The sequence below is a fragment of the Vicia villosa genome, linkage group LG2 (assembly GCF_029867415.1).
Source record: "Vicia villosa cultivar HV-30 ecotype Madison, WI linkage group LG2, Vvil1.0, whole genome shotgun sequence".
NCBI classification, from domain to species: domain Eukaryota; kingdom Viridiplantae; phylum Streptophyta; class Magnoliopsida; order Fabales; family Fabaceae; genus Vicia; species Vicia villosa.
In genome coordinates this window covers 198,659,161-198,686,786 of record NC_081181.1, presented here as the reverse complement: position 1 = coordinate 198,686,786, position 27,626 = coordinate 198,659,161, and the positions used below count along the sequence as shown (strand labels likewise).

The 27,626-nt window shown below is 33.2% G+C and overlaps 4 protein-coding genes across 4 annotated transcripts; 3 read left to right on the top strand and 1 right to left on the bottom strand.

Moving 5' to 3' along the window:
• The first annotated feature begins 6,993 nt into the window (after positions 1-6,993).
• Positions 6,994-9,343, top strand: LOC131647892 (rho GTPase-activating protein 5-like). Its single transcript, XM_058917708.1, has 5 exons — positions 6,994-7,685; positions 7,768-7,888; positions 7,984-8,103; positions 8,267-8,497; positions 8,579-9,343. Exons 1-5 carry the CDS (start codon positions 7,348-7,350, stop codon positions 9,125-9,127), a joined length of 1,359 nt encoding a protein of 452 aa, XP_058773691.1. The 5' UTR covers positions 6,994-7,347; the 3' UTR covers positions 9,128-9,343.
• A 1,624-nt stretch (positions 9,344-10,967) lies between these two features.
• LOC131653539 (protein FAF-like, chloroplastic) lies at positions 10,968-12,509 on the top strand. Its single transcript, XM_058923713.1, has one exon. The coding sequence runs from the start codon at positions 11,154-11,156 to the stop codon at positions 11,973-11,975; it is 822 nt and encodes a 273-aa protein (XP_058779696.1). The 5' UTR covers positions 10,968-11,153; the 3' UTR covers positions 11,976-12,509.
• Positions 12,510-12,980: 471 nt separating this feature from the next.
• LOC131653538 (N-carbamoylputrescine amidase) lies at positions 12,981-15,912 on the bottom strand. Its single transcript, XM_058923712.1, has 9 exons — positions 15,635-15,912; positions 15,311-15,359; positions 15,139-15,230; positions 14,826-14,977; positions 14,702-14,748; positions 14,575-14,608; positions 13,903-14,069; positions 13,437-13,533; positions 12,981-13,349 (listed from the first exon to the last, which is right to left on the bottom strand). Exons 1-9 carry the CDS (start codon positions 15,721-15,723, stop codon positions 13,174-13,176), a joined length of 903 nt encoding a protein of 300 aa, XP_058779695.1. The 5' UTR covers positions 15,724-15,912; the 3' UTR covers positions 12,981-13,173.
• A 1,937-nt stretch (positions 15,913-17,849) lies between these two features.
• Positions 17,850-18,654, top strand: LOC131647891 (small ribosomal subunit protein eS25y-like). Its single transcript, XM_058917707.1, has 3 exons — positions 17,850-17,993; positions 18,094-18,303; positions 18,406-18,654. Exons 1-3 carry the CDS (start codon positions 17,991-17,993, stop codon positions 18,517-18,519), a joined length of 327 nt encoding a protein of 108 aa, XP_058773690.1. The 5' UTR covers positions 17,850-17,990; the 3' UTR covers positions 18,520-18,654.
• Positions 18,655-27,626: the final 8,972 nt, after the last annotated feature.

Genomic DNA, 27,626 nt, shown 5'->3' with positions numbered 1-27,626 from the left:
ACAATTATTGATTTGTACAATTTGGTATCCTAATTCTACTTTAACTATATTTTTATTCATTACATTATTTTTTTTTAAATGAAAAAATGGTTAACTGCAATCTTCTTGATATTGTAAAAGTGTTGAGTATGGGCTAATGTGCATATCATTTTTTTAAAAGAAATTCATATTATATTATCACTATTATGGTTATTTTATCAGTTTTATAATGTAAATAACCCACGAAAAAGAACTAGTAACAAACATATACTAAAAATATATATAAAACTATTTTTTATATAAGAAAAAATTGTTAATTATATGTTTTTTTATTTTTGGTAATAATAATTATATGTTATTAGTTTACATGTCTTTACCATATATGTCACGGGGCATAAATATTCTTTATATGATTACTGTAAACAGCTGTGTGTACAAATTTAATAAATAAATCATACACTAGTGACTTTTTAAATGTTCATAAAATAATATTCCTACAATAAAAATTTTAAATTATCATAGACGTACACACATCGTACAAAAGCTAGAGATAACTATCTAGAATTTATTTAAAAATAACATAAAATGGAATCTCTTATTATATTTTTTTTGGGTTCAAAGATATCATGCGTGTTTTTAAATTTGTCTTTCTGCTTCTGTAGATGTACATTTAAAAGTATTTTTTTACATTTGTGTGAAAATCTTTCGTAGATGCATATACGGAAAACTTCCTTAAGTGTATCTACAGAATAAACCAGATACAGAATACCAGAAAAAACAACATTTGCAACAATAAAAATAACATTCATAGATTAAAATCGGCATTACATCGATAATTCCAACAGCAAATTAAACATTACATTTCAATAGCCCCGTGAACGCTTGCACATCTCTAAAATTTTCTCTTCGAAACCGAAATACGTTCGCCACGTCGCCAAAACATCCGCTCGGTTCTTGAGCTCAAAGTTGCTGTAAGCGAATTTCCCTCCGTTGTCAAATGAAGGTAAACGATACTCGAGCTTCACAACCTTTCGTCTGTCACCGTAAAGTAGGCGGTAGTGAATTTCTTCAATGATAACGTCAAGCGAGGTGTACTAATTGAGTTTGAACGTCCGTCCGGGTGTTCTACCATCGGTGTACTCGTTGTGTTTGTGTGAAATACAACATTAGAAACCTCAAACTTATAGAAAACCTAGGTGAATATGGACCAATTAATTTTTTGTCACAAAATGTTCCGTAGGTATATCCATTAAAGGAACCTAGATATTTTGTTTCCGTAGGTTTACCTACGGAAAAAACCCATAATTTGCAAATTTAAATGTTCCGTAGATATAACTACGGAATTTTCCCTGTAAGTTTTTTCAGCAGAACAAAATAAAATTAGCAATGCAGAATTTATGAAGAGTGCATATATTACACTTTGAAACTACAAAACACATCAAAAGAACTATCGCTGGCTAAATCTATTAGTGGTTCCAATTTTGACTTTTCCTTTTCGATGATGTTCAATCTTTCGAATTCGTGTATCCTATCAACAAAAAGATCCGGCCACGTCTTGGCATCTTCGGTATGATGAAGCGTCCATTCTAGTGACCTAGGTGGTATGGGGCATCTCGATTTCAAGTAAAACTCGATTTTGAAAGCCATCCAATACATATTATGCAATCATTTGGATTTGCTGGTGGTGCAGTGCAGAGGGGGAAAAAGGTTTTCGAAAAACCATAACGTGTCAATTCAATGCACACCCTATCATAGCGCATGCAATAAGATGTCTCATTTATGGGAATCTCATCCATTTTGACATCGGTGCGTAAGCGCCTAACCAAGGAACAAGAGCTTCGTTAACCGCTTCAAATTTAGCTTCCTCTCCATATAACCGCGTGTACGAGTCTTTATGCGTCTTCAACACTTTGATAAGTTAATGGCGGACAAGAGTATGACTATCCTCTCCAAGATTTGTTGCATTCCTACGAATCCATGTGAGCGCTTTCACGGTCATCAAACACTTGCTTGTTATTAAATTCATCATTGACATCTACCTCCTTTACAACTACCCCTTCAACATTCGGTGAAACAATTACGGAAAGAACTAATTCTATTGAGATATTATCGGGGGTGCACCATACCTATTTGTAAACAATAACACAAATAACACAAAATCACAAGACTGCTGGAAAAAATAGAACAGAAACGTTCCGTAGATGCACCTCCAAAACGTGTTCATCTTCAACACGTTCCGTAGATGTACCTGCGGAAGCAACATTACTCTTTTTGACAGAAAATTGATGCATAATGTGAGCAATGCAATGGACAAAGATGATTATTTACCTTAAATTGAGTCTTCTCTTCCTCCCTTTGATTTGTTGCACTAAAAAGTTGGAGTTTTGGAGTAAAAGATAATATTGATGATGTAGGGTTTTTAGGACGTGGAGAAGTGAGTGTTGAAGAAGAAATGTAACAATGGGGGAGTGATCATGTTGGTTCAAACTATATCAGATACTTCTGTAGATACATCTACGGAAAATTCTAGCGCTAAGTCGCTCTGTAGATGCACCTACAGAAAAATCTCTAAACTGAATTAATTTGTATTTCTCCTAACGTTCACTAGTTTAAAATACTTCCTCTATATGCATCTCCGGAAAATTTTAATTTTTGACAAAAAAATCGAAGGTAAAATTAGAATTTCACCATATACCTAAAATAATCAAGGAATGTAATGAGATATTCTCCATAAAATTTATATATGATAATCTATGAATGAGGAAATATGAAATATCCATTCTAAACGGTATCCACTCAACATTTATTTATTAAAACTTAAAGTAAAATCTAAAGTTTTTTTTTTTACAGCAAGTAATTTGACATTACGACATTTAGAAGGCGGGTGAAAAATAAGTCATATATTATTTGAAAAGACTAAAGTCGTTATTATTAATCAACTTAGGCCTTGAGACCATGATTTTAAATCCAAGTTAGAACTAACTTACCTCCTACATAGAGACCCCATTGAATCTTCATTTTAAGTTTTTAACCATCACACTCATCTTTTTTTCTCATTTTCAAGTCAAACAAAACTTTTAAAATACTCAAAACTCCAAACTCTTAAAACCTTACTCAAAATTTATTTTATTTTCTCCCATCAAAGCAACTTTAAAATGTCACATTATATAGTGTTATGATATGCAGGGAAGCATGATTAAAAGAAAAGGAATAAATTTTATTAATCAAAAGTTAAGTAAATATAAAGTAAAGATGCGTCTTTATATAGGTTCAAAGAGTTTATTCGGTTAAAAAACTCTAACTAACTATCTAAAAACACTCTAACTAAATTTTCTAAAAAATTCTAATTGAATTAAACATAACACTAATTACACATCCGAAAAAGAAAAAAAAAATTCAATTTGCAAATAGTGTATGTTGATCATTTTAAATTTGTCAATAAGAGAAGTGAACGGACCAAGGTGTAAAGGTTTTGTGAAGACATTGACAACTTGATTTTCTGATTTCATGGGTATGAGATGTATCGGCTCTGCTTACACCTTATCACAGACGGGGTGGCAGTCCATCTCTATAATTTTTGTTCTTTTTTGAAAACTGTTGAGAATCAAGTGTGATGAAGAAGTTCCACATTTGTTAGAAAAGGGAAGAATGATACTTTATAAGTGAGAGAACCCACACATCTATCACCTTAAGATTTTGGGTGGACAAGTGATGTGTCTCTTATAAAGGTATGTCCCAAGTGTAATGTGCTTCCTCGTTGACTCCCTCGAGTTGCCTCCAACAAAAACCGAATTTGAGACAATGTGGATGGCCCTTCTATTATCACATAATATTGTTATCGGTTGTGTGTGTTCAATGAAAAAGTCCTTGAGAAGATACAACAGCCATTGTGATTCACATGTCGTGTTTGCCAAAACTCTATATTTTGCTTTTGAGGAGGAATGAGACACGACCGGTTGTTTCTTCATTTTCCAGCTAATCAAGTTATTTCCAAGAAAGAATGTAAAATTGGTTGTTGATCTTCTAGTAGTGGGACATGTTTCCCTATTGGAATCTGTGAATCTTGTCAATGTAAGAGATGAGCTGTTATGAAATAAAAACCCTTTTACAGGTTCATTTTTTATGTAACGGAGTATGTGTATAGCTGCCAGCATGTGTGTATTTGTTGGTGTTGCCAAGTATTGGCTTAACCTACGAACAACATAAGTTATGTCAGGACGAGAGTGTGTAAGATATAACAATTTACCAATCAAACTTCTGAATTTAAGAGGGTCCTGTAGAGGTTGGTCATCTTCTATATCAAGTTTATACCATGGATCCATGGGAGTGAAGGCCGGTTTGGCAGCTAAGAGGCCTGGTTCTTATAACATGTCTAGGCTGTATTTTCTCTAGCACAAAGTTATTCCTTTTGAAGAACGAGCATCTCAAAACCTAAGAAGTATTTGAGATTGTCAAGGTCTTTGATGCTGAATTTAGAGTCAATGATAGACTTGATGTTGTTGATTTCAGTGATATCATTTCCTAGAAGGATAAGGTCGTCAACATATACTAGAATGGCAGTAAAATAATGATTGAATTTCTTAGTAAACAGAGAATAATTAGATTTAGATTGATTAAATCCTAAGGTAAAAAGGGTGGATGTTAGCTTTTGATTTCATTGACGGGCAATTTATTTTAAGTTGTAAATGAATTTGCTTAACTTACAAATGAAGTGATCAGGAACTTTGAGACCGGGGGACATTTCATGTACATGTCTTCAATTAAGTCACCATGTAAAAATGAAGTGTTTATGTCAAGTTGATGCAAATGTCAATTTAATGAAGAAGCCATATATAAAAGTAATCTAATTGTTGTCATTTTTATAAATGGAATCAAGGTTTCCAAATAATCCAAGCTCTTTGTTTGATTAAACCCTTTTGCAACAAATCAGACCTTATATCTCTCAATAATTCCATTGGCAAAAAATTATTTTGAAGATCCATTTACAACCAATTGCACTCTTATTGGATGGAAGAGTGACTATGTCCCAAGTGTGAGTGTTAGTGAGAGATTTAATTTCCTCTTGTATGGCTTAGTTCCATTTAGGATCTTTAATAACATAGGAGTATGAGGTTGGTTCTTTAATGGTAGAAAATTTTAAGTTAAATTTTTTGTGATTAGTTGAAATATTATCATACGAAATAAGTTGAGATAAATGGTACAAAATGTTACCTGAGTTGTTGTTGATAGGAAAGTGATTACCTTGAAGTAGGGCGCGGTGATAGTCTTCAAGGTATTTTGGTGGTTTGGTAATATGGTTTGACTTACACAATATGAGGGGTGGAGGAGTAGGAAGGGATATGTTGTTGGCAGGAGTAGTATTATCATAATTGGTTGTGGGGATGGTAGTGTTATGATGGTCATTTTGTATTTGAGGAGTTTGAGGTGAGTTAGGGTCTATGAGTAATTTTGAGTTGTCATCGGGGAAGTTAGAATAAGGTTGGTGGGAAGAGAGAGAGAGAGATGCTCTCGTGTCTGGATGTATTTATTTACTAAGAGAATGTGTATGATAGAGTGTCTTGAGAGATTTTGTGGAAAAACCCTAGAGAAGAAATAGGTTTGTATTCTATATATTTGAGTCATCCAAAATATATATAAAGGAGTATCGACTAGTGTGCAGACACTTGGTGGAAAGACAAACGACTTCCTCATTACAATACTTTTGCATCAAGGTTTAACCCTAAGCCTTTACCTTTTTACTTTAATGTTGAATCTACTCACGAAATACATTTAAGAGCTAGCACTGAGATACGTGTTTTTTTTTTGCATATGATATAGTATTTGGAGAGTCGAAGAAGAATTTAAATGAGACATTGACAACTTGGAGACGAACTTTAGAAGCGTGTGACTTTCACCTATGCAGAAGTAAAACAGAGCATATGGAATGTATGTTCAGCAAAAGAATAAGTGCATCTAACCTATAGGTGAAAGTTGGAAACCATATCATCTCATAAGTCACACGATTTAAATATTTCGTATCCGTAATACAAAACGATACAAAAATAAAATGGGGTGTAAACCATCTTATTCAATCCGGCTCGTTGAAATGGAGGAGGACATTAGGGATTTTATATTACACAAAGATATCACTCAAGATAAAGGGGAAATTTTATCAGACTGCGGTAAGACCTGTGATGTTGTACGAAACAAAATGTTGGGCAATTAAGAATCAACACGAGAAAAAAGTAAATGTAGGAAAAATAAGGATGTTGCATTGAAAGCAGTGTAAAACTAAATATGATAAGATTAGAAATGTCAATATTATATAGTGTTGGGGTACCCACTTATAGTAGAAAAGATGATGGAAAATAGACCTAGGTAGTTTGAACATGTAGAGAAAAGACCTGTAGATTCTGGGGTAGGGAGAGTAGATCAAATAGAAAGAAGTCAAACAACTAAATTTAGAAAAACTTTTAAAAAAAACTATAAGAAAATTTATTAAGAAATATCTCAAGATTAACGGTTTGAATAAAAACATGATCCTAAATAGAACATTATGTCAAAAGTTGATCTAAGTAGTCGAGTCCACATAGTGAAACAAGACTTGATTGTTGTGATTGTATTATAAAAAATAAAATATGAGTAAAACAAATTTTGCTCTTTTTTTAGTTTTCAAAATATATTTTGCAAATAAATTTACGACACAAGTTTTTTCATTTTTTTAATCTCAAACAATTTTAAAAAATAATATTCAGAAACACACTTTATTTTATTTTATTTTCAAAATAGTTTTTTAATTTTGATTTATAAAATAAATTTAAAATCATAAAACAATCCTCATTTAAAGAGACACTTAGAGTTTGATTATATTTACTTATGTGTTAAAAATCAAATTTAGTAAATAAATAAAAAGTAGTTATGTGTTTTAGATGAGATTGAGTAAGTGTATCATAGTTATGTTTTCTCTAGAGTTTATTTCACACCACTTTAATTGTCTTTTTGTCTTTAGTTCTACTCTTCTTTTTGTTTCCTTGTCTATGTTGTTGTAACATGTTCTTGTTGTTGGTGTTGTTGGTGTTGGTGGTGTCATTCTCTCTCTCTCCACTCTAACTAACTCACAACACAAGCTTCATTTCATTTGCTTCTTCAACGCTCCACACCACGTAAGCAACAAAATATATAAAACTACTGACTTAATGATTCTCACGTCCCACACATTTCTTGAATCCAACTCCAGCTCAATATCCAACTCTTACTATTTCCCATTTCTTAAAACTAAATCATCATTCTCAACACTTTCTTAATTCAGAAAATTCAAATCTAAACTAACACACATTCCTTTCTTTTATTACTTTATATTACAAGTAAAAGCCTTTTTCATTGCCAGCCATGACCCAAGTTCTCCACTCTCCACCTCATTTTGCTTCATCACAAAGATCACCCTCAACTTCAACCTCTTCTTCTCCTCTTTCTTCCTTCTCTTGCCATGCCATTTTTCAACCTCCCTCTCACCCACATTTCCCACTTTTTGAACTTCTAGTTACTCTTTTCAGAAAATCATTATTTTCTTTCAAGAATACTGTCACCAAGGACATCTCCATCATGGACATAAGTCCTCCGACCAACGTGCGTCATGTCGCGCACGTTACTTTCGATAGGTTCAATGGTTTCTTAGGCTTGCCTGATGAGTTTGAACCTGAATTCCCCAGAAGACCTCCTAGTGCTAGGTATATTTAAGACTAGTTTCGCGATTGTGTACCTTTTTATTGATCTAATCTGTGTTTTTTGTTGTTTGATTTTCACATGTAGTGCAACTGTTTTTGGAGTTTCGACGGAATCAATGCAGTTATCTTATGATTCAAGAGGGAATAGTGTGCCAACAATTCTTCTGTTAATGCAAAGGCATCTCTATGTTCAAGGAGGATTGCAGGTTAATCGCTTATATATGATAAGCGCTTATTCGATTTACAAATGACTAGTTTAGTCGTATTGCTTGGTTTTGAAGTCGAGTTTGTGTATATGTAGGTGGAAGGGATTTTCAGAATCAATGCAGACAATACTCAAGAGGAACATGTTAGGAATCAATTGAACTTGGGATTGGTTCCTGAAGACATCGATGTACATTGTTTGGCAGGACTAATTAAGGTACGAAATTTCCAGATAATTGGATCTAGTTCCGCGGTTCATATTGTTGATGTGCTTATGATTGTTCGTTTAGTGAATTGATTTGAATGGTGATATTGCGAAAACCAAGTCTCTTTTGTGACATGATAATGATGAAAAGTTCGATATTTTTGTACTTTTCAAGGCTTGGTTCCGGGAACTTCCTACGGGAGTTCTAGATCCATTATCACAAGAGCAGGTAATGCAATGCCAAACTGAGGAAGAGTGTGTTGAACTAGTTAAGCATCTACCTCATACCGAATCTACACTCTTGGATTGGGCCATCAATCTAATGGTCGATGTCGTCCAACATGAAAATCTCAATAAGATGAACGCGCGCAACATTGCCATGGTTTTCGCACCAAACATGACTCAGGTCTGTTCTAATTAATTCAAGTATTCTCTCTATTACCTTTAGGTTCAAGTTAATGACAGTGTTTGGCTTTTGTGATTTCAGATGGCGGATCCATTCACTGCATTGATGTATGCGGTTCAAGTGATGAACTTTTTAAAGATGCTTATATTGAGGACATTACGCGAAAGAAACGATTCGGTGGTGGAACCGAATCCTAGATTAAATTTAGAGCCTTCTGATGAGAACGAACAGCGTGGACTTTTCAAGTTGTGTCAGAAAGAAGATACTGCAGCAGTAGACAATGAAGAGGCTAAGGAAAAATTTGTCTCAGAAAAATCTGTCTTAGAATGTTCACCTGAATCATCATCACTCGATAAGAACTCCTCGACTGGAGGAGAATCTGGTACGTTGATAAGCACTTCTGAGAATCCGATTTGCAATGAGGATTTGTATTGTGAGTTTCCGCCGAAAAAAAACATGGGAAAGAACAACAAGTCTGGTCAATCAGGTAGTTCAAATGCTAAAAAAGGGTCTAAAAAGACAAGAGGACAGCAACCTGTGACCAACGGAAAAGTATCAGTCGAGAAAAAGGGAACAAAGACTTTGAGCAATACTGATACAAGATCTGACCGAGTTGAATCTTGGCGATGAAAGAAGTATTGAGTTGTAAATTGATTATTTCACACTATACCATTGTAAGTTTGTTTTAATAAGTCTAAGGTTGCAAAATATTTAAGGAAGTTTGTGAAGTGATTCATTCCAGTGTGCTTTCTATATTTTCTGTGTTTGTTTAACTTATCTATTTTTCATTTTATCAAAAATAACACTATTATGATCACACTAACATTGCAATGAAATCTCATTCTCTCTTTCACAATTATTCCTTATTCATAAATTCATCTGTCAAATGAGTTGGCATGTTCTTACATAGCTTATATATATGGTAATACGATACGCTACGTGTTTAAGTTTGAGTGGAGCCTATTCTTTTTGGGCCATGATAGTGAAATTAGAACTTTACAAACATTAATGAAATCAACAATATTGCATGATTGATTCTGGAAGCATCAAGGACCACAAAGGTAGACCTATTGATGGCATTTTTATGGAGGTGGGAGATATCAGGAAGAAGGAAAGCCACACAAGTAAGGAAATTTAGAGTCACAGAAAATGCTGAAAGCTATACTCTCTGATCAAAACACATCAATGGATCATTTTTATGAATATTGCTATATTAGGATAAGGCAGAAAGAGAGAGGACTAAGCGAGAGCCAACCATTTTTCTAGAATGGACCGGAAATATATTGATTCGATCGAATATTCCTTCTGCTTTTTCCAGCCATAATGATAAAATCATTAGTGGAAATGGTAGAATTATAAGGGCAATTCTACTTTGAATCCTTATCTTAATGCAGAAAGCGGAATGATTTTTGCTTTTAGTAACACCAATTGATATTTGATAGTGAATGTGATTCCAAATTCAACCTCCAAGGCAAGTGCAATTCTTAAGGTGTGTAAAACACTTATTGAATAAACTATATCAGCTAAAGATTTGATGGTCTAATGATCCTGAAATTGTATGATTTAACTTTTTTGCCAATATATGAACTTGATACTGTGGTACTATATTTCACATGATAAAAGTCCATAAACATGACATGTTGCATGCACTATTGAATCTTGTGGAGCCACTTGGACACCTTACTAGTGGGAAATGATTAATGATGTATGGCTATTTCTATAGAATTAGAATTGTCTACCGTCAGCAATTCAAAGCATTCGCTACACCAGAGACCAATCTATACCGAGTTTGAAATCTAAACCGTTTGATCTCAATTCAATAGCTAACAACACAGTAACTGCGTGAATGTGTAGAATTGTTGACCGTGTGCAATCCAAATTTATATCTACACGTGTATGAAATAGTCTTTGCCATTAAAAATCAGTGTACACTGGACAGCACCATGACAGGATCAAATCATTGCTTAAAAATTGCACATCACGTTCCAAGAAAGTTGTGGTCCTGTCCCTTATGTCCTTCCTCAAAGGGAACTTGTAATTGGTTGGCCATCTGTACAAGCATGATCATGTTTATTGTACCTTTCATTTTATGTATTTAGGTAGAAGTTTTTAAGATTGGAAGATATTTTGTCTGATGCAATTAGCTATTACACACAGGACTAAATCTCTCTTATAGAAAATTTCCATGTCATCAAGTCATTTCCTCTGACCGTGGAATAAAGGCAACTTTCAGCTTGCATGCCCTTTAAATATAGGTGAAGTTTGCGGGTGAGGCAACGCAACCGCGCTGTTGCAGATCTAGACTGTCAAATATTGATTGAAAAGACCTATTTTGATACTGTTTTTGGATCAATTATCCAAAGTTGGAATATGAACCGTTTGATTAAAATCAAATAGGAAGGACCGCGTGACTGCGTGAATGAGATTCTCCCAATGGTTGAGAATAAGGACTAGTTATAAGCCACATGACCACTCATTTATAAGCCACATGAAAAGATACAAAAAATCAGATCCTCTTACAACATATATAATAACATATTCCTCTTGATTATTTTTCAAGTCATCTATTCGTATTCCTCCTTACCATTTTCTTCTCTCGCTCATCTTTGAAAAACCTATTTATCAGCAGAATACTAGCTCACTAGCAAGCAAAGCCATGGCAACCTGTGAGAGGAGCCTGCAACACATCTTTGATAACCTATTGCCAGAAAATCCAACACTACTAGAATCCCTTTCATTGAACAAAATTAAACATGTAAAATCCTTAGAGTCCTCTTCCTCCACTTGTACTGAGATATTTGGTGAACTCCATTTCAAGGAATCATCACCAGCTTCACCAACAACAGAGACAAACAACACAAAGCTCAACGAGAACAAAGACTCTGAGTCTTCTGATACTAGTCAAACTCCATCTTCAGCTTCTTTTTCAATTACTCAAATAACAAGCCATGCCAACAGCAGGGACAAAAGCAGTGGCAGCTTTTCATGGTTGAGTTCTGAAAGCATGCATCTTTGCACGGAGGGTCTTGGTTTCGAGAGCTCGGATGATGTTGAGGACTCAAAGAGTGGGATAAATGAACATTGGCAAATTGATCAAAACGAGAAACGTGTCGAACATCGTTTATCTTCAAGAAATCATTCTTATGGAGAATGTAGGAGGTCAAGGGTTAGTGGATACCCTCCTCCCATTTCAATCATGAGGAGAACAGGGAAGCCTGGGGTTTATTTCAGGTCTTATAGGGATAATGGAAGATTTGTCCTCGAAGAGGTAAGGATACCGACACAAGAGTTCCTTCGTGCTTATAGAGAGGATGGAAGGCTCAAGCTGCAGTTTGTTCATCCTCCAGAGGACGAGTTTACGGAAGAGGAAGGGGAAGAAGAGGATGATACAGGAAGCATAGATGATGAAAGAGAAGATATTGGAAAAGAAGATGATGATTGTGTAACACATCATTCAAATGAAAAAGAGATTGCTTGATGGTCAAGTTACTAATTACTCAATTAACAAAAGGCAGAAAATTTGAATAATCAAGACATTTTCTTCCCAATGGATGTAAAAAAAATGTCTAAATATTTGATAAACACCCTATTATATAGGTTTGTTTAATTTTACTCTTCTCTAATTACAGGTTATAGCTTTGTCTTGTTGAACACTTATCCCTCGCAAACGAGTATTGTTGAAGACACATAAACCACGTGTAATATCGATATTTTACATTAAAAGTGTGCCCGATATCCAACACTATATGTAGTTACTAGTTACATTGAAGCACTTATATTTTCTTAAATTATTATCGGTATCTATATGTCTCTGATGTCAAGACTTTATTACAATGTGAAACTGTGATTCTATTACATTTCATTTTAAAGAACATGCCATTGTCAAAAGTAATTCTTTTATGGAAGTTCACGGGAGACCTATGACAAGGGACAGCTAGACAGGAAAGAAAACATGAATACCCTTTTATTAGTCCTATGCAAACAGTTCTAACTTCTACCAATCAAGTTGTAACAACAAACTATGAATTACAATTTTCAACTGAGTTGCTTGTGATATCTTCATGAAAATTAGATATATTAGTCATAGTTTTATACATAAATCTTAAATATCAAAACACATTCATGCAAACGAAAATCATTGTTTTAAATTTTTGGGTCTTCCTTTCACACTTTATATTACAGAAGTGACTATGTAAGAGACTGTCATGGGATAATGAGAATAAAATTGTTAGTTTATTACAATACTCTTTATTACACATAACCTCAGCCAAATCAAAAATCAAAAGTGAGATTATACATGAAAGTGTTTGAAGCAAACACTCTTTATTCAATAGTGAGAGTTGAATCTAGGTTTGTGTTGACATCAAGTCATGCAACTCATAAAACACTTTGCACATTATGTGAAGATTTAAAAAAAATCAGAAACTGGAATCAAATAATGAGATTGTGAAAAGGACACTACATGAGAAACGAAGCACCAAAATACATAAAAAAATTGTTTGCTCATTCATTGATCTTTAATGCGCATATTTATTAAATTACATGGAATTCACTGAAGGTGTTTCTGTGTTCAACGGTTGCCTACTTGGAAGCTGATAAATGCTCTGGAAGTTTGAAAAGGCTTAAGCCATCCCAGGCATAATTATATAACATTGACAAACTAAAATGTTTATCCATTAAGGAACAGGATTCTTTCCGTCTAATGTTAAAAGCACCTTATATAGATCTGGACGCCGGTCACGGAATACCCCCCAACAATGCCTCGTGGATTTGATTTTGTCCAAATCAAATTCAGCAATAAGAACGGCTTCCTCTTTATCATCAGCAATTGAAACAATTTCTCCAGTAGGTCCTGTTTGTTGAAAGAAAAGGCTTTTATCAATGGTCAAAGAGTAACATTTGTTTCCATTCTCAAAAGGAAACAGTTCAGTCAAATTACCTGCTATGAAGGAGTTTCCATAAAACTTTATCTCACTTTTTCCATGCTCAGTTTCAATTATCTCACTTCCTATCCTATTTGAAGCCACGAGAGGTACCTGCATTTCCCAGAATTAATTCATAAGATAAAGGACTAACTTGACATGAAAAAAGGACTAGTTTGACATTAAAAATGAATAAATGACCTATTTGAAACTTTAAATTAAGTTAAAAGACCTATGGTGCAATTTTGCCTATAAGTAAACATATGACCAAATAAATTTCACTCTTCGAGAAATACTTCAGTAAAACATGGTCTTTTCTATTTAAAATTATTGCTGAGGAGTTCAAGACAAGGAAAAAAGAGAGCGGTGAACATGGCATTCGTACACCAATATAAGAGACTATGAGAGAGAAAGGAGAGTATGCATCTTATAGAACCACATTATGAATATAGGTGGGTGGAGTAGATAGTATTCAAAACCTACCAGATTGGCCCCAGCATGTCCTTGCATTACTCGTTTCCAATGTTCACGAGAATCAATGCTTTGATCGTGAGGTTCAGATCCAATAGCAGTTGGATAAAATAAAATTTCAGCACCTTGAAGCGCCATTGCTCGGGCTGTCTCTGGAAACCACTGATCCCAGCAAATAGCTGACACGAAAAATTAAACAATTATTTTTTCTTATGAAAGGATTGGCGTCCTAACTAACATAAAGATGAAAAATGAAATTTCTAAACTGTGTTTTCATGCTATAGCCTAAAGTCAATACAGGGAAAATGTATTTTAGAGTCATGATTGTTTATCTTAAAACTATTTTCACTCAAAATAATGGTTTGACACCTTTGTAGATATATGGTCTACTGGATTAAGTTATTAGAACTTATCGAATGAACATACATACTTGTCATGTGACACTGTCCAGAAGAGCTTATAGAAACAGCTTATAGTATGCATAAGTTGATTTCATCTTATTTTCATAAGTTCTCTAGCTTATTAAAACAGCTTATAGCTTCAATTTTGAAAATAGGTAACTTTATTTTAACTATTGTTATAGATATAACTTATATATAAGCACTTATATTAGAAACGCTTAAATATAAGTTGTCTATCCAGGGACACAGGACCAAAAAATAGAATGCCAACAAAAGTTCTTACCGACTCCAATTTTTGCATATTTTGTCTGGAAAACCTGTTTGGAAAAAAGCCTCAATGTTATACAAAGTTTACTGATCATACAAAATAACGAAAAACAAACGTCATCAAAGCAGTTCCCAACACTCACCTTAAATCCAGTGTCACCCGGATTAAAATAAAACTTTTCTTCATAACCTGTAGGGAAGATAATATAATTAGATATGATGTACACATAGTAAACGACACATATAAATAACCCGAATATTGAATACCTGGTCCATCTGGAATATGAGATTTTCTATAAATTCCAAGATCTGTTCCATCAGCATCAATAATGGCTATTGAGTTATAATGAGCATTGTTTGCCTCCTCAAAGAAGCTAACTGGTATGACTACGCCCAACTCTTTCGCAAGTTTCTGCATCCTACATTATGCAGATTGAAACAAGATTCACTACAAACTATAGCTCAAAAAATACAAAACTAAATATCCATCATTCCACTGTCACTTAAACAGCACCGCAATAATGTCTTGAGTCCTCTGGTTGAGAAACAAACAACAGAAACCACATTTTCCTTTGTTTACCTCGTAATTGTAGGATGGTCCTTATAGGGCTTAGCTCTTTGAATGTAATCCTCTCTTTGTGCCTGACAGAAGTAATAACCTTCAAAGAGTTCCTGAAATGAGTCATGCATCATTAAGTTAAGATTATCCAAACACTCATTGCTAGGAGCATCTAGGGTTTTATTATGCACACCTGAATGAGAACAATGTTTGCACCAAGTTTATGAGCATCTCGAACAAGTCTGCATAAAAGAACCATAAGCATGACAAAACATTCTGTATACATTTTATTTTCTCTACCATATTGATTAAACTATAGATGATCACATATTTTGTATACCGAATTCAGGGTTCTCGGGTATGATTAAGGTTGCAAGGGTGAACGGTTTGAAATTAATTGAATTCGAAATTTAGGAATTGATTACAAGAGAGAAAAAAAATTGAAATTTAATAAAATTGGTGGTTTATATAATTAAGTATGTGGGTAAAGGTGATATAATGAGATAAGAAGAGAAACCTTTCGGCGGTGGCGACATTGGTTGAGACATCATCGGTGCAAGCAAATTGAAGAGCGGAAACAACCACTTTTCTACCCTTGTCTTCCATGTTTGGTGTGAAGAGAGGAGATTAGATTATGATATTCTGTATAATTTATCTCCCACCAGACAATATTCGGGTAATTTATTCGGCAAAGCGTTAACACATTCTGGGTGCGTGTTTTGGGAATAACACTTTATGCGTTATATAGGTATTAGCGTACAAAAACATCTCGCTTGCTGCTTGTGCTCGGAACTACTAGCTCCGTCATTCACGTGTGGTTAGGTTATTTATAGCTGTCTTCGAAAAAATTCATCTTGTGGTAATTCATGAGATTAATCTCATGTTTTTTAAATTTAAGAGAAAAAACACTTTCAACTAATCACTATCATATATCATGTCAAGTTATTATTTTAATATTTTTAAGTTATTTGTGTGACATCACTAATTGATGAATTCTTATCGGATAACAATATAAAAATATTTTACAATGTTGCATTATATTTAACCTCTAAATTTAAATAATTATCATTCTTTTGATTAAGATGAACAAAACCGGAACGGATCCAACCATTTGACTGGTTAAACCAAATAAATTAGACAAAAACGATTAAGGGAGTATATGGGTCGGTTTGAGTTGAATTTAACCAAAATCATAATCCAACAACTCATATAGGGTACATTGATTTTGGTGAGATAAAATATCCACCAAAATATTATTGAGTCACTTTGAATAAAATCAAAAATTTATGGGTTGGATTGAATTGCGTAATAATTTACCCAATTTTTTGTTTTTTTTCTTTCTTATATAAATATAAATATAAATGATGTGTCACATTTTTTCTTAGTTTATTCTATGAGTGCTATTTTTTATAATAAATTTTCTAAATACACAATAAAATTCATCATAAATATATTTGCAAAAACCAAATTTACATTACGGTTAAATTGCATAAAATACTAACATCTTACAAAAATTAGCATCAAAATGTGGCATCCTAACTATGTTTAAATCATTACTTATAAAATAAAAGATCTTCAAAAGATTGTAATTGAAGCAACCAAGATGAAAGACATCAAAGTCATCTCTCGTCAAATTACAAAAAATAGCTAAAAAAATAATCACTCAATCACCCATGGATTTTATTGGTTGGATGTGAGTTTATCCACAATCCAATAATTTTGAATGAATTTTCATTTCTGAAAATGGTGTTCACCCAATGACCCGACTCATTCTTTGGGTGGGTTTGGGTGAGTTTTACCGTGTCTACCCAACCCATGTTAATTTTCCAAGAGTAGAATTTTCTCTTGAGGAAATAATTCTTCCTTTGGAAGTCATTATTTTAGTTAGGAGCCAAACCATTAAAAAAGCTCTTGTATGAATTTAGAGGATTAGGACAAGTCTTTGTTTGGTTCGTGAGCTCCGTCAATGAAAAAGGTCTCTTTTGGTTTGTGAAAATCAACTAGTGAAAAATCTCCATAACGGTTCTTAAGCTCAACTCAATTAAAATCACGATTGATTCGAGATTATCTTAGTGTAAAATGTCTCTTAGTTTTTTAGTTAATCCTGGTTTTTGAGTTAATCCTGGTGTAAAACTCAGTAGGTTTGAGTTTGATTTGGTAAAGATCTTGGTACCGTTCGTGGTTATGTAAAATCCCTCTTTGGCTCGCATGATAGCCAATTCAAAACTTCATCTTGGTTCAAGATCACTCTTTTCAAAATCTCTGTTAGGATTGAAGACCAACCGCTTCAAGTCGTGTTCATTGTTTGGATTGAAGAGTAACCATTTTAAGCCTTGTACATTATTTGGTGCACTTCTCTATTTCCTCATCTTTTTATATTTTTGTTCTTTATTTCATTCTTCTATATTTTTATTTCACATCTCTCTTATTTCCTTATTTTACTTATTTTATTGCCTTTGTTTAAGTTATAAAATTAACTTAAATACTTTTATAAATAATTTTTTTATAATTGAACATCATTTTTCGACCACACAATTCACCCCCTCCTATATTTTCTATATTTGGAGTCATTTTTCTAACACTAGTGATTCAAATAGATTGACACCAATGATATCCAACACATTAGAATAAAAAAATTATTTCATCAACCATTAATTAGTGATTTAATTTTAAAAAACTCAACACAAACCCACCCAGACGGGCTTTAATAGATTCAAGTTATTTGGGCCTTGCTTTGTACGGGTTGAGCCCAGGCCCATAAAGATCCAAACACTACCAGTCTGAAACCCTATATTTCATCACACCGAGTTTCAGAACAAACCCTTCTCCCACTTCTCTGACGGCTTCCACCACCTCGCTCATTCCAAACCCTAATGGTAACTTCCATCCCCAATTTCCATCGCCAATTTTCTCAGATCTGTATCGCTACATTTCATTGTGCTAAATTTTTATTGTTTGCGTTGTTGACATTAACAGGCACCGAAGAAGGAGAAGGCACCACCACCGTCGTCAAAGCCGGCGAAATCCGGAGGAGGAAAACAGAAGAAGAAGAAATGGAGCAAGGGTAAGCAAAAGGAAAAGGTCAACAACATGGTCTTGTTTGACCAAGGTACCTACGATAAGCTTCTCACTGAAGCTCCTAAGTATAAACTCATTACTCCATCGGTTCTTTCTGATCGTCTCAGGGTACATTCTTATCTCAATTTCATCATTAATTGATTTGAATTATGAAGAAATAGATGTCTAGTTTTTTTTTTTTTTTTTTAATTATTGTGGTGTTTCTTACAGATTAATGGATCTTTGGCACGTCGTGCAATCAAAGATTTGATGGCAAGAGGTTTGATTAGGTTGGTTTCTGCTCATGCTAGCCAACAGATTTACACCAGAGCAACTAATACATAAGCGGTTTGAGGTGTTTATTTATTTTTCAGATTTTGTTTAGGGAACAACATTATGAGGATGTTTTGTTATTGCTGCAGTTTATTTTGTTGAAGACATTGTTAAAATTTTGTTTTTAATTAATGGTGACTTGTTTAATCTGGGCAAGAATTTCTTTAGCAGTTTTGATGAATGCAGTAATGTTTATATGCAGCCCCAAATTAATTTTTAGCTGTTAAATAATACCCCAATAGTTTGTTAAATAATGCATTTGTATTTTGAGAAATTGATTCGATCAAGTGTTTTGAATGATTCGGATAACCTAGAAAGTATTATAATGTGCAAGGTTCTTATGAAATCACATTCTTAAAGTGTGTAAGATGATTGATAATTCAACGTTAGACATTAGTGTAAACAAATGTTGTAGTTATGCTATGTCAGAATTGAACTACTCTTTCTATGTGTTTAAAATAATTCATGTGCTCAACATGTAATAGTTGTGTTTTTGGATATGACTTGGTTTTGAAGTGCGTCTTAATTGCCATAAGAGAGAGTTTACATGACTTTGACGAAATTGTTTTCAGAAAATTAGTAATTGGAGTAACACTAAACTTCTATTTTGAAAATAGAATTTATTATATCATCGGATCTGTAGTGGGATTGGATAGATGAAGTACCAAGTCCTATCAATTCTTGTTTGAAATGATGGCTCCTTTACATTTCATTTTGTTTGAATGTCATTTTCATCTCTTGCAACACCATGAGATTCTTGTTCTGTAGTATCACTGCCTCTCAAACCTTAAACTCTATTGTAAAACCATCATTGTCATCTCTTTAATCACTTGTCACAGTTATCAACAGTATTAGAACTTTAAGTCTTTCTTAAATCATAGCCAACATTTACCAGTTACCTCTACTCCCACAGAACGATTTTTGTACAATAATTTTAGTTATGACCAACCTGAACTAACAACCGAAGAGTAGTATTTTGTAATTAAATTGACCAATTTTGGATGCCTTTGCCAAAAGGAAGTAATCTCTTATTTTAACCCACATGCTACACCACCACAAGACATTTTGTTTTGGTCCAAATATATTTTTGATCCATTCCACATATTTTTCTCTATTTTCAATGTTATCTCACGGCAAGTGATACCTTTAAAGTTTAACCAAAACGTTGTTCTCGAACAAATTCGAGAGGAGAGGTGTTTGTGGTTTGGTTTGGATGAGTTTTAAAAAAAATGGATCCAATTTAATACGGTTTAATTTGGATTGATTTTTGAATATACTCAATTATATTTTTATTAATATTATAACAATATTAGTAACTCATAGGTTGATATAATAATGTTAATTGATTTTTGAATATACTCAATTATATTTTTATTAATATTATAACAATATTAGTAACTCATAGGTTGATATAATAATATAACATATAATATATTAAAAGTTAATTTATGATTGTAATAATAAAAACAAATAGATTAAATAAGTAAATAAATATTGTCAGAAAAAAATTATCATCATAATAAATTCATGTCACATCATACTAATAAAAAATAAATATGTATACAAATATATATACATATGGTTTGGATTTCAAATCATGTGCAACTTTGATAACTTAAAATAAATATGTATACAAATATATACATATGGTTTGGATTTCAAATCCTGTGCAACTTTGATAACTTAGAAATATGTAATGCAATTATCTATGCCTATAATATAAAGAGCAAACGCCTTTTGGAATTTTGACCTGCATGCCACGAAATTTTAATCCCAATATGCCACCCTCCCAAAATTTTGTCCCAAAATGCTACCCTTTTGTATCTTTTTTCCACTTTTTGGCAGGCTGCAGTTTTTTTTTTTGCGTGCAAAGCAGGTGCCCGCCATTTTGAATGGAGGCCATGTGAAGGCCTTCTTGAGGCCGCCATTTCAAATGGAGGGCACCCTTTACTTTATTTTTTTTTTCGTTTTTTCTATTATATTTAATTTTAATTGTTTTTTAATATATAGTTAATATGAAAAATTATTAAATAATTATAATTTAATTATTTAAAGTATTTAAAAATTAAAAAATTAAATTTGTGAATAAAAAATATTTTATTTAAAATATTTTATTATAGTTATTATAAATAATGATTATATAACTTAATTATTTTAATTATTTAAAAAAAAATAAATTTTTCCATTAAAGTTAATCTCTTTTGATACATAAGAGAACAATAAAATTTAATAAATACTAGACGTTTTACCCGTGCAATGCACGGATAAGTTTTATTGATAAATATTAAACTTTAGAAAATAATATGTTTGATATAATTTTGTTTTGTACGGATTACATTTTTATGAAAAAATTAACATTAATTTAATAGTTTATATTTTTAATATAATAAAAAAAGGGAAAAAATATTCAAGAATAAAAAAAATCTATGAATCGGCCCAAATTTATAGTCTTTTCAATTTCATATGCAATTCGTTCATCATATCATTCACTTGTCTTAATTTCACTTTGTTTTCTTTCTTTGGAGACCTCAAATATTAAGCAACCAAATCAATAAGCCATATTGGTCTTAATAACCAATGGAAAATGTTTAAATATACATTAATAATTCATTTTGTTAGCACTCGCAACATTTTAGTAATATTATATTTGCATTAATGTTAAGTGTTATAAATGTAATTAAGTTGTATAAATAGAAATGGATTAATAGATGATAGAATATAAAATAAATAATGTAAAACATAGTGTATCTTATTCCACAATTACAAAGGAAGTAAGGTTAAGAAGTGGCACACAAACACCACTTATATAGATCAAGTAAAAAATCAATAGAGTGAAATAAAAAAAAAAAGTAGAGTGTTTCATACTCATTCGGCAACATTAAATTATCATATAAGATCAAAATGCTAGAAAATTAAAGAAAAAATAAACATTGTCCTTTCTTTGATATTAAAGTTAATGTCGAGTTTGATGCATGCACTTTTCTAATCTTAGAGAATGGTATTGGTATCTATTTCATCCCCATCATTCATGTGCAGCTTCTACAAAATACATGTTAAAGTCATAACATCTAAAAGAATTGAAGAGAAACAATGAGCCTAAGATGTTGAAAAACACAAACCTCATATTGACAAACCAAAAAGTAATTGAGATGAAATCTACAAAGTAATGATATCTATAATGAAACTATTAAACCTGTGTAATAACCATTGAGCCACCAAACAATTCCCTCTCCTTGATTTTGTTCCAAATGAAATGAGATTGAGATGAATTTATTTTTTTGGATAAACAATATTAGTGGATATGGTGGTTTTAAAGTACCCATATCAAAATTGTATATTAAAGGATAAATTCAATGTGATTGAACAAAGCCAATCCGTTTAAAAGGATGTAAATGTGCTAGAAAAAAAAGCATCTCCATAAATAAATTCTCCATGGGTGCATCTTCATAAACAACTTGCAAAGCATACAAAGAAAATATCCATGTTTACATTAATTTATTATTAAAAATACAGAGAAAATAAAATCCAAAAATGGCCATTGATTGAGCAAAACCAATCCATTTAAAATGATGTAAATATGCTAGAAAAAAATAATTCAGTAGTTGCTAATATAGAGAGAAAGAGATCGCAGGATAGTGGAGTAGTGCTAATACAGAGAGAAAGAGATGGCAAGATAGTGGAGTAGTTGCTAATATAGAGAGAGAAATGGCAAGATAGTGGATAGAAATTTCAAATTATGGTAGTTAATAATAGCAAAAATTGTTATAATTATGGAATGAAATTTTATGAAGTATGGGTTATAGTCGAAGCTAACGGGTTAGTGGATTAAAGGAGAATTTTTAAAGAAAACCACAAATCAAATAAATGAATAAATATTTATATAAAAAATAAATATTGAAAATTGTTAGTAGGCTCATTCATTAAATCTTGGAATGAATAAGTTTTTCTAAGAGGCATATAATACTATATAAACAAATAAATAAATAATATAAAAAATAGTTAGTCGGATAAAAAAATATACTTAAAAAAAGAAATTGAAAAGTTAGTGAGAAAAAATAAATAAGTAAATAAAAATCATTAAAAATAATAAATGAATATCAATAAATAAAATTACTTAAGATTTTACAACTTTAATATATAGTAAAAGAAATTAAAAAGTTAGTGGGAAAATACATAATTTAATTAATTAATTATTTATTGTAGGTTTTATTTACTTTATTTAATTAATTATTGTAGGTTTTATTTATTTTATTTAATTAATTTATTATTTATTATAGATTTTGGCGGGAAAAATTGGTGGGAAGAACTTCTAAGATTATAATTTAGTATGATTATAAATTAATAAAAAATAATAATAATATTTCCCGCCAAAGCAAAATATTGTACTATATTTTCCCGCCAAAATTATGGGTAGAAGAGGTTTGATCTTCTATAAATAGAGGTATGTATGTGAGAGTTAAATTATCAATTCTTGTGTTGTGGTTAATTTTAACAGTTAAAAATCATGTCTGTTTGGGCTGTAGTGTTTTTTGAGGAAGGCGAACACATCAGGGTATGTCTGAACCCGCATTGGAATTTCAGCAGAGTTGTTAGAGCCATCAACACCGGGTTTCGACAAGTTGACGGTCCTACCCGCAAAGTTAAACAAATAGACTATCGATGTCCATATATAACCTTGACGGATGCAAAGCCCAGAAGGAACCTACATGTATTACTGGGATCGTGTGAAAGATGATGTCGATGTGGATCTAATGTTTTGGACATACAGTGGAGAAGTTAATCGAGGCATTCAAGATCCACTCGTTCTAGCAGTTATACTTGAGTAGTTTAAATGTTGTATGTTGATTGAGTCATGATATGATCTATTTGTGTCTAAAGTATGTCTTTTGTTGTTTTGATTATGTTGTTGTAATCTAATTTTAAATCGTTGTGTTGTTGTAAACGTTATTATGATGTTAGTAGAAGTTAAAGATTCTAATTAGAGTTGTCATTGATATTGAAAGAAACTACAAGGCATTGATGAAAATAAATCAAAATAAAAACTTAAACACAACTAAGATGATGGTCCAGTTCGGTTTGGACATGTCTTGCGATAATGTCCGAACTCGCGACAAATACCACATCTTCTTTTTTCCTTCTCATAATCATCCATTTCTGTTCGTATGCGGGTACTGTTTGGGCGACCTTTCTTTCTTCTTCTCATGGTGTCATTGTGGCAAAGAGTGTCTCCTTCGTATCGAGGCCAGTCAGCCTCAGTCCCCACCCCTATGAAACTTTCTTCGTAGACCTTAAACACGTTAACGACCTTGAAGACATCAGCTATATGCACGGTATAATCCTGATGTATGCTCGCGCACGCTGCAATGACATGCGAGCAAGGCACATGAAATGTTTGAAATTTTCCATACTCGCATGTTTGATTTTTAAGGTCGACGTTGAAATGACGAGTTGGTCGACACTCATTATGGTTCATAGTTTCCTCCACCAAGAAGCAGAACCTTAGACGATCAAATTGCCTAACGTGATGACTACTTGCTTTGGCAGCCTCCTCTTCAATACCTTTCAGGCAACTTTTGGTGTATTGTTGTCCAGAACCCAATTTTTTTTGTCCATTCATGCCCTCTTCTGCCAAATAACTCACCCATCCTAAAGTATGTAGATCTTACCAATGCTGTAACGGGTAGATTACGAGTGGCCTTCAAGACTGAATTCATTGACTCTGCCAGGTTGGTAGTCATGTGACCCCACCGTCGCCCATCATCGAAAGCTCTGCACCATTTTTCTCTTGGAATATTTTCTACCCAGTTGTATGCATCCATATTTGACATACGTATTTCACCCCTGTAGTAGTTATAGGTTGATTCAGTTAACACATAACCTGTAAGTGAAAATAAGAATATTAGTTAGTTAAGCAAAATATTTTTAAACAACATTATCAATTACAAATAAAACCTTGGATGTTGAGAATTACCCATGTTAAAGACTTTTTTGCGAAGCTCCTTGTCTCTGATCTCTCGCATGAAGTTCTGGGCTATATGTCTAATGCAATAGACATGCGTAGACGGTGGGTATTGCCAACCATTTTCCGGGTTATCATATGCGCTTTTAATGGACACATGTCTGTCTGATATTAGACAGATGTTGGGTTGCGGCGTCACATGCATTCTTAGATTCCTTAGGAAAAAACTCCATGCATCACTCGTCTCACCCTTAACCAGTGCAAAAGCTATTGGAAAGATGTTCCTGTTTCCATCTTGTGCAACAGCTAGTAACAGGGTTCCCTTGTATTTTCCGTACAGCCACGTCCCATCAACCTGAACAACGGGTTTGCAGTAAGCGAAACCCTTGATACATGGCTGGAAGGCCCAAAATAGACGATGGAAAATTCTACAACCATCAATTTGTGTCCCGTTATCTGATAATGCCGGTAGGGTCTCTAGATCGATTACGATACCTGGCAAATAACATTTCATGACCAATAACCACTACGGAAGGTCGTTGTAGGAGGTCTCCCAATTACCATAGGTAGATGCTATTGCCTTGTTCTTCGCAATCCATGCTTTTTTGTAAGAAATTGTGTAGTTGAATTTCTCACAAATATGAGCAATAATGTGTTTAACCTTCAACGATGCATCCTCTTGTATGAGACGTTTGATGTTGTCACTGATGATGTTTGAGTTTAGTTTTCTATGGTCCTGAGTAATTGCAACCGAAGTGCATGTGTGTTGTCCATCAACCTTTGTGATCATCCACCTACCACTTTTTTTCCCCAAAGTACCTCTACATCTGAACATGCAATCTTCATTCTTACACTTGACTATATATCTTTTAGAATCAGACTTATAAACTTCATAATCGAGAGAGTGTTTGATGTGGTATTGAGCGATAGCAAACACACACTCCTCTTTACTTGCGAATTTCATTCCAAACAAACCACCTTCAATTTGCATTGGCAGTTGTGTTTCAAATATTGAACCATCATCTTCCTCATCTAAGCTGACATTTCTCATGTGAAGTGGTGGATTATACAGATCCATAGGAACATGTTGTTGCCCCACATCCATTTCATCCCACGAATCTCCACTATCGCCACTAAAAAGATTTTGAGAATGGACGAACCTGTTTTCTTCAGCATCGCTGTCGTCTCCAACCTCTTCGTTTTGGAGAAAGGGCTCGTTTTGTGTTTCGGGTGGTGGTGACGTTGGAATGATATACTCCTGACTCATATAATTTTGGGTTTGAGAAGGCTCAGCGTGATACATTGGTTGTGTTTCTTGACGTGCCTCCAGAATACACGCATATAGTTCAATAACATCTGAAAAATCATACGTACAGTGACAATGAAACATAGACCGAACATCGTTGTCATTTTCGATCTTCGTGGTTGTATAGGACATGTTACCGTCTTCCGGGTGGAAAAAAGGATATCGATAAAAAATGTCGGTTACGATCATTTGAAATTTATTTTGGATACGATCTTTGAGATGAGAAAAATTGGCGTTGGGGTTGATTTTGAGGGTCTGGGTGTCTGTGTTTTGAAATACGACCCCAACATTGATGTCGGGAAAAATTAATCCGTTGTAGTGGACTTGAATGTTAAAACTATTTGGAGACATTTTTTGTTCTGGTGTCACAAAATGAGACTGGTTTGAGCTTAATATACACAATGGAAAAAAAATAGAAGATCACATGTGACCCATGCATGCAATACACGTGGGAATTTTGCATGTCCTCCCTTAGCTTGAGGCCGCCATTTGGTATGGAGGCCATGTGAAGGGTGTGGCCGCCATTTGGTATGGAGGGCACCTATAGCATGTGGCCGCCATTTGGTATGGAGGGCACCTATCTTATCAATTCTGTATAAATGCAGAGATGGTGCATGCACTCTGTTACACAATAGTTCTTCGCATGGCTCTCTTTATTGGTGTAGTGTACATTATTGCTCCGAACTGTTCAAATGATATTTTTTGTGGTAATATTATATCTGATCCTATATCAGTGCGGTTGATGGAGTCGTTTAGTTTTTCTGACATTAAGTCTCAGATACATCAAGTCACTGCAATTGACAAAGAAATTGCTGAAATTTGCTACAGAAAACCCTATTTGAATTCAAATGGGTTGTTGTTATATTCAGAGATGAAGATCAGAACTGATGAAGACGTACGTGAAATGTTTGAGAATTTTCAATTTTTCATCAACATAGGTCCTATGGAATTGTATGTAAAATTTCGTAGAACAGTTGAAGAAATTTTATCAATGTGTAAAAATCCTAATGAATAGATCTAACCACCATGCAATAAATATGTAACCATATTATTAAATGTTATCACTTCACCACCACCTACCAATTTTTTCTATAAATAGGTAGCTTCCACTTCATTTTCATCATCACAACTACAATATTCTCATCACTTATCTCTTTATTTGAAATTCTTTCTCTTCATATAAAATGAGTTTCTTCTGGTTTGGTGATAAACATAGAGGAACACCCGAACATGCTGCGGTATTGATTTAAATTCATGTTCATATATTTATGTTTATACTTATTTCTATATATATTTGTATGTTTGTATGTTTACTTATATATTTTTATTTATTATTTTTATTTATATATTTTTATTTTTACTTATATATTTTTATTTATTTATATATTTGTATGTTTATATTTATACTTATATATTTTATATATTTATATATTTTTTTACAGCTTGCTGATCCTGAAAAATTTAGAACAAGATCCCATAAAAAATTAGATCCTCCTGATGTTATTATGCCTTACTTGGCGAGATCTGGTTTTGCAAACGTAGCAAGGATACCACATATCCACATAGACACAAGTTTCTTAATGGCCTTGCTCGAAAGATGGAGACCCGAATCACATACATTTCATTTTCCAACTGGTGAGTGTACCATAACGTTGGAAGATGTTAGTATGTTATTGGGTCTACGAGTCAATGGGGATGCTGTAAGCGGTCCCACCGAATTAGACTTGGACTTGTGGGAAGAATTTTTGGGTGCTCAACCACCACGTACAGCTTTAAAAGGTCGGATGATTCTAATATCTTGGCTTAAATCATTGTTAGCTAATAATCCGGTAAATGAAAATTCAACTGTGGGGC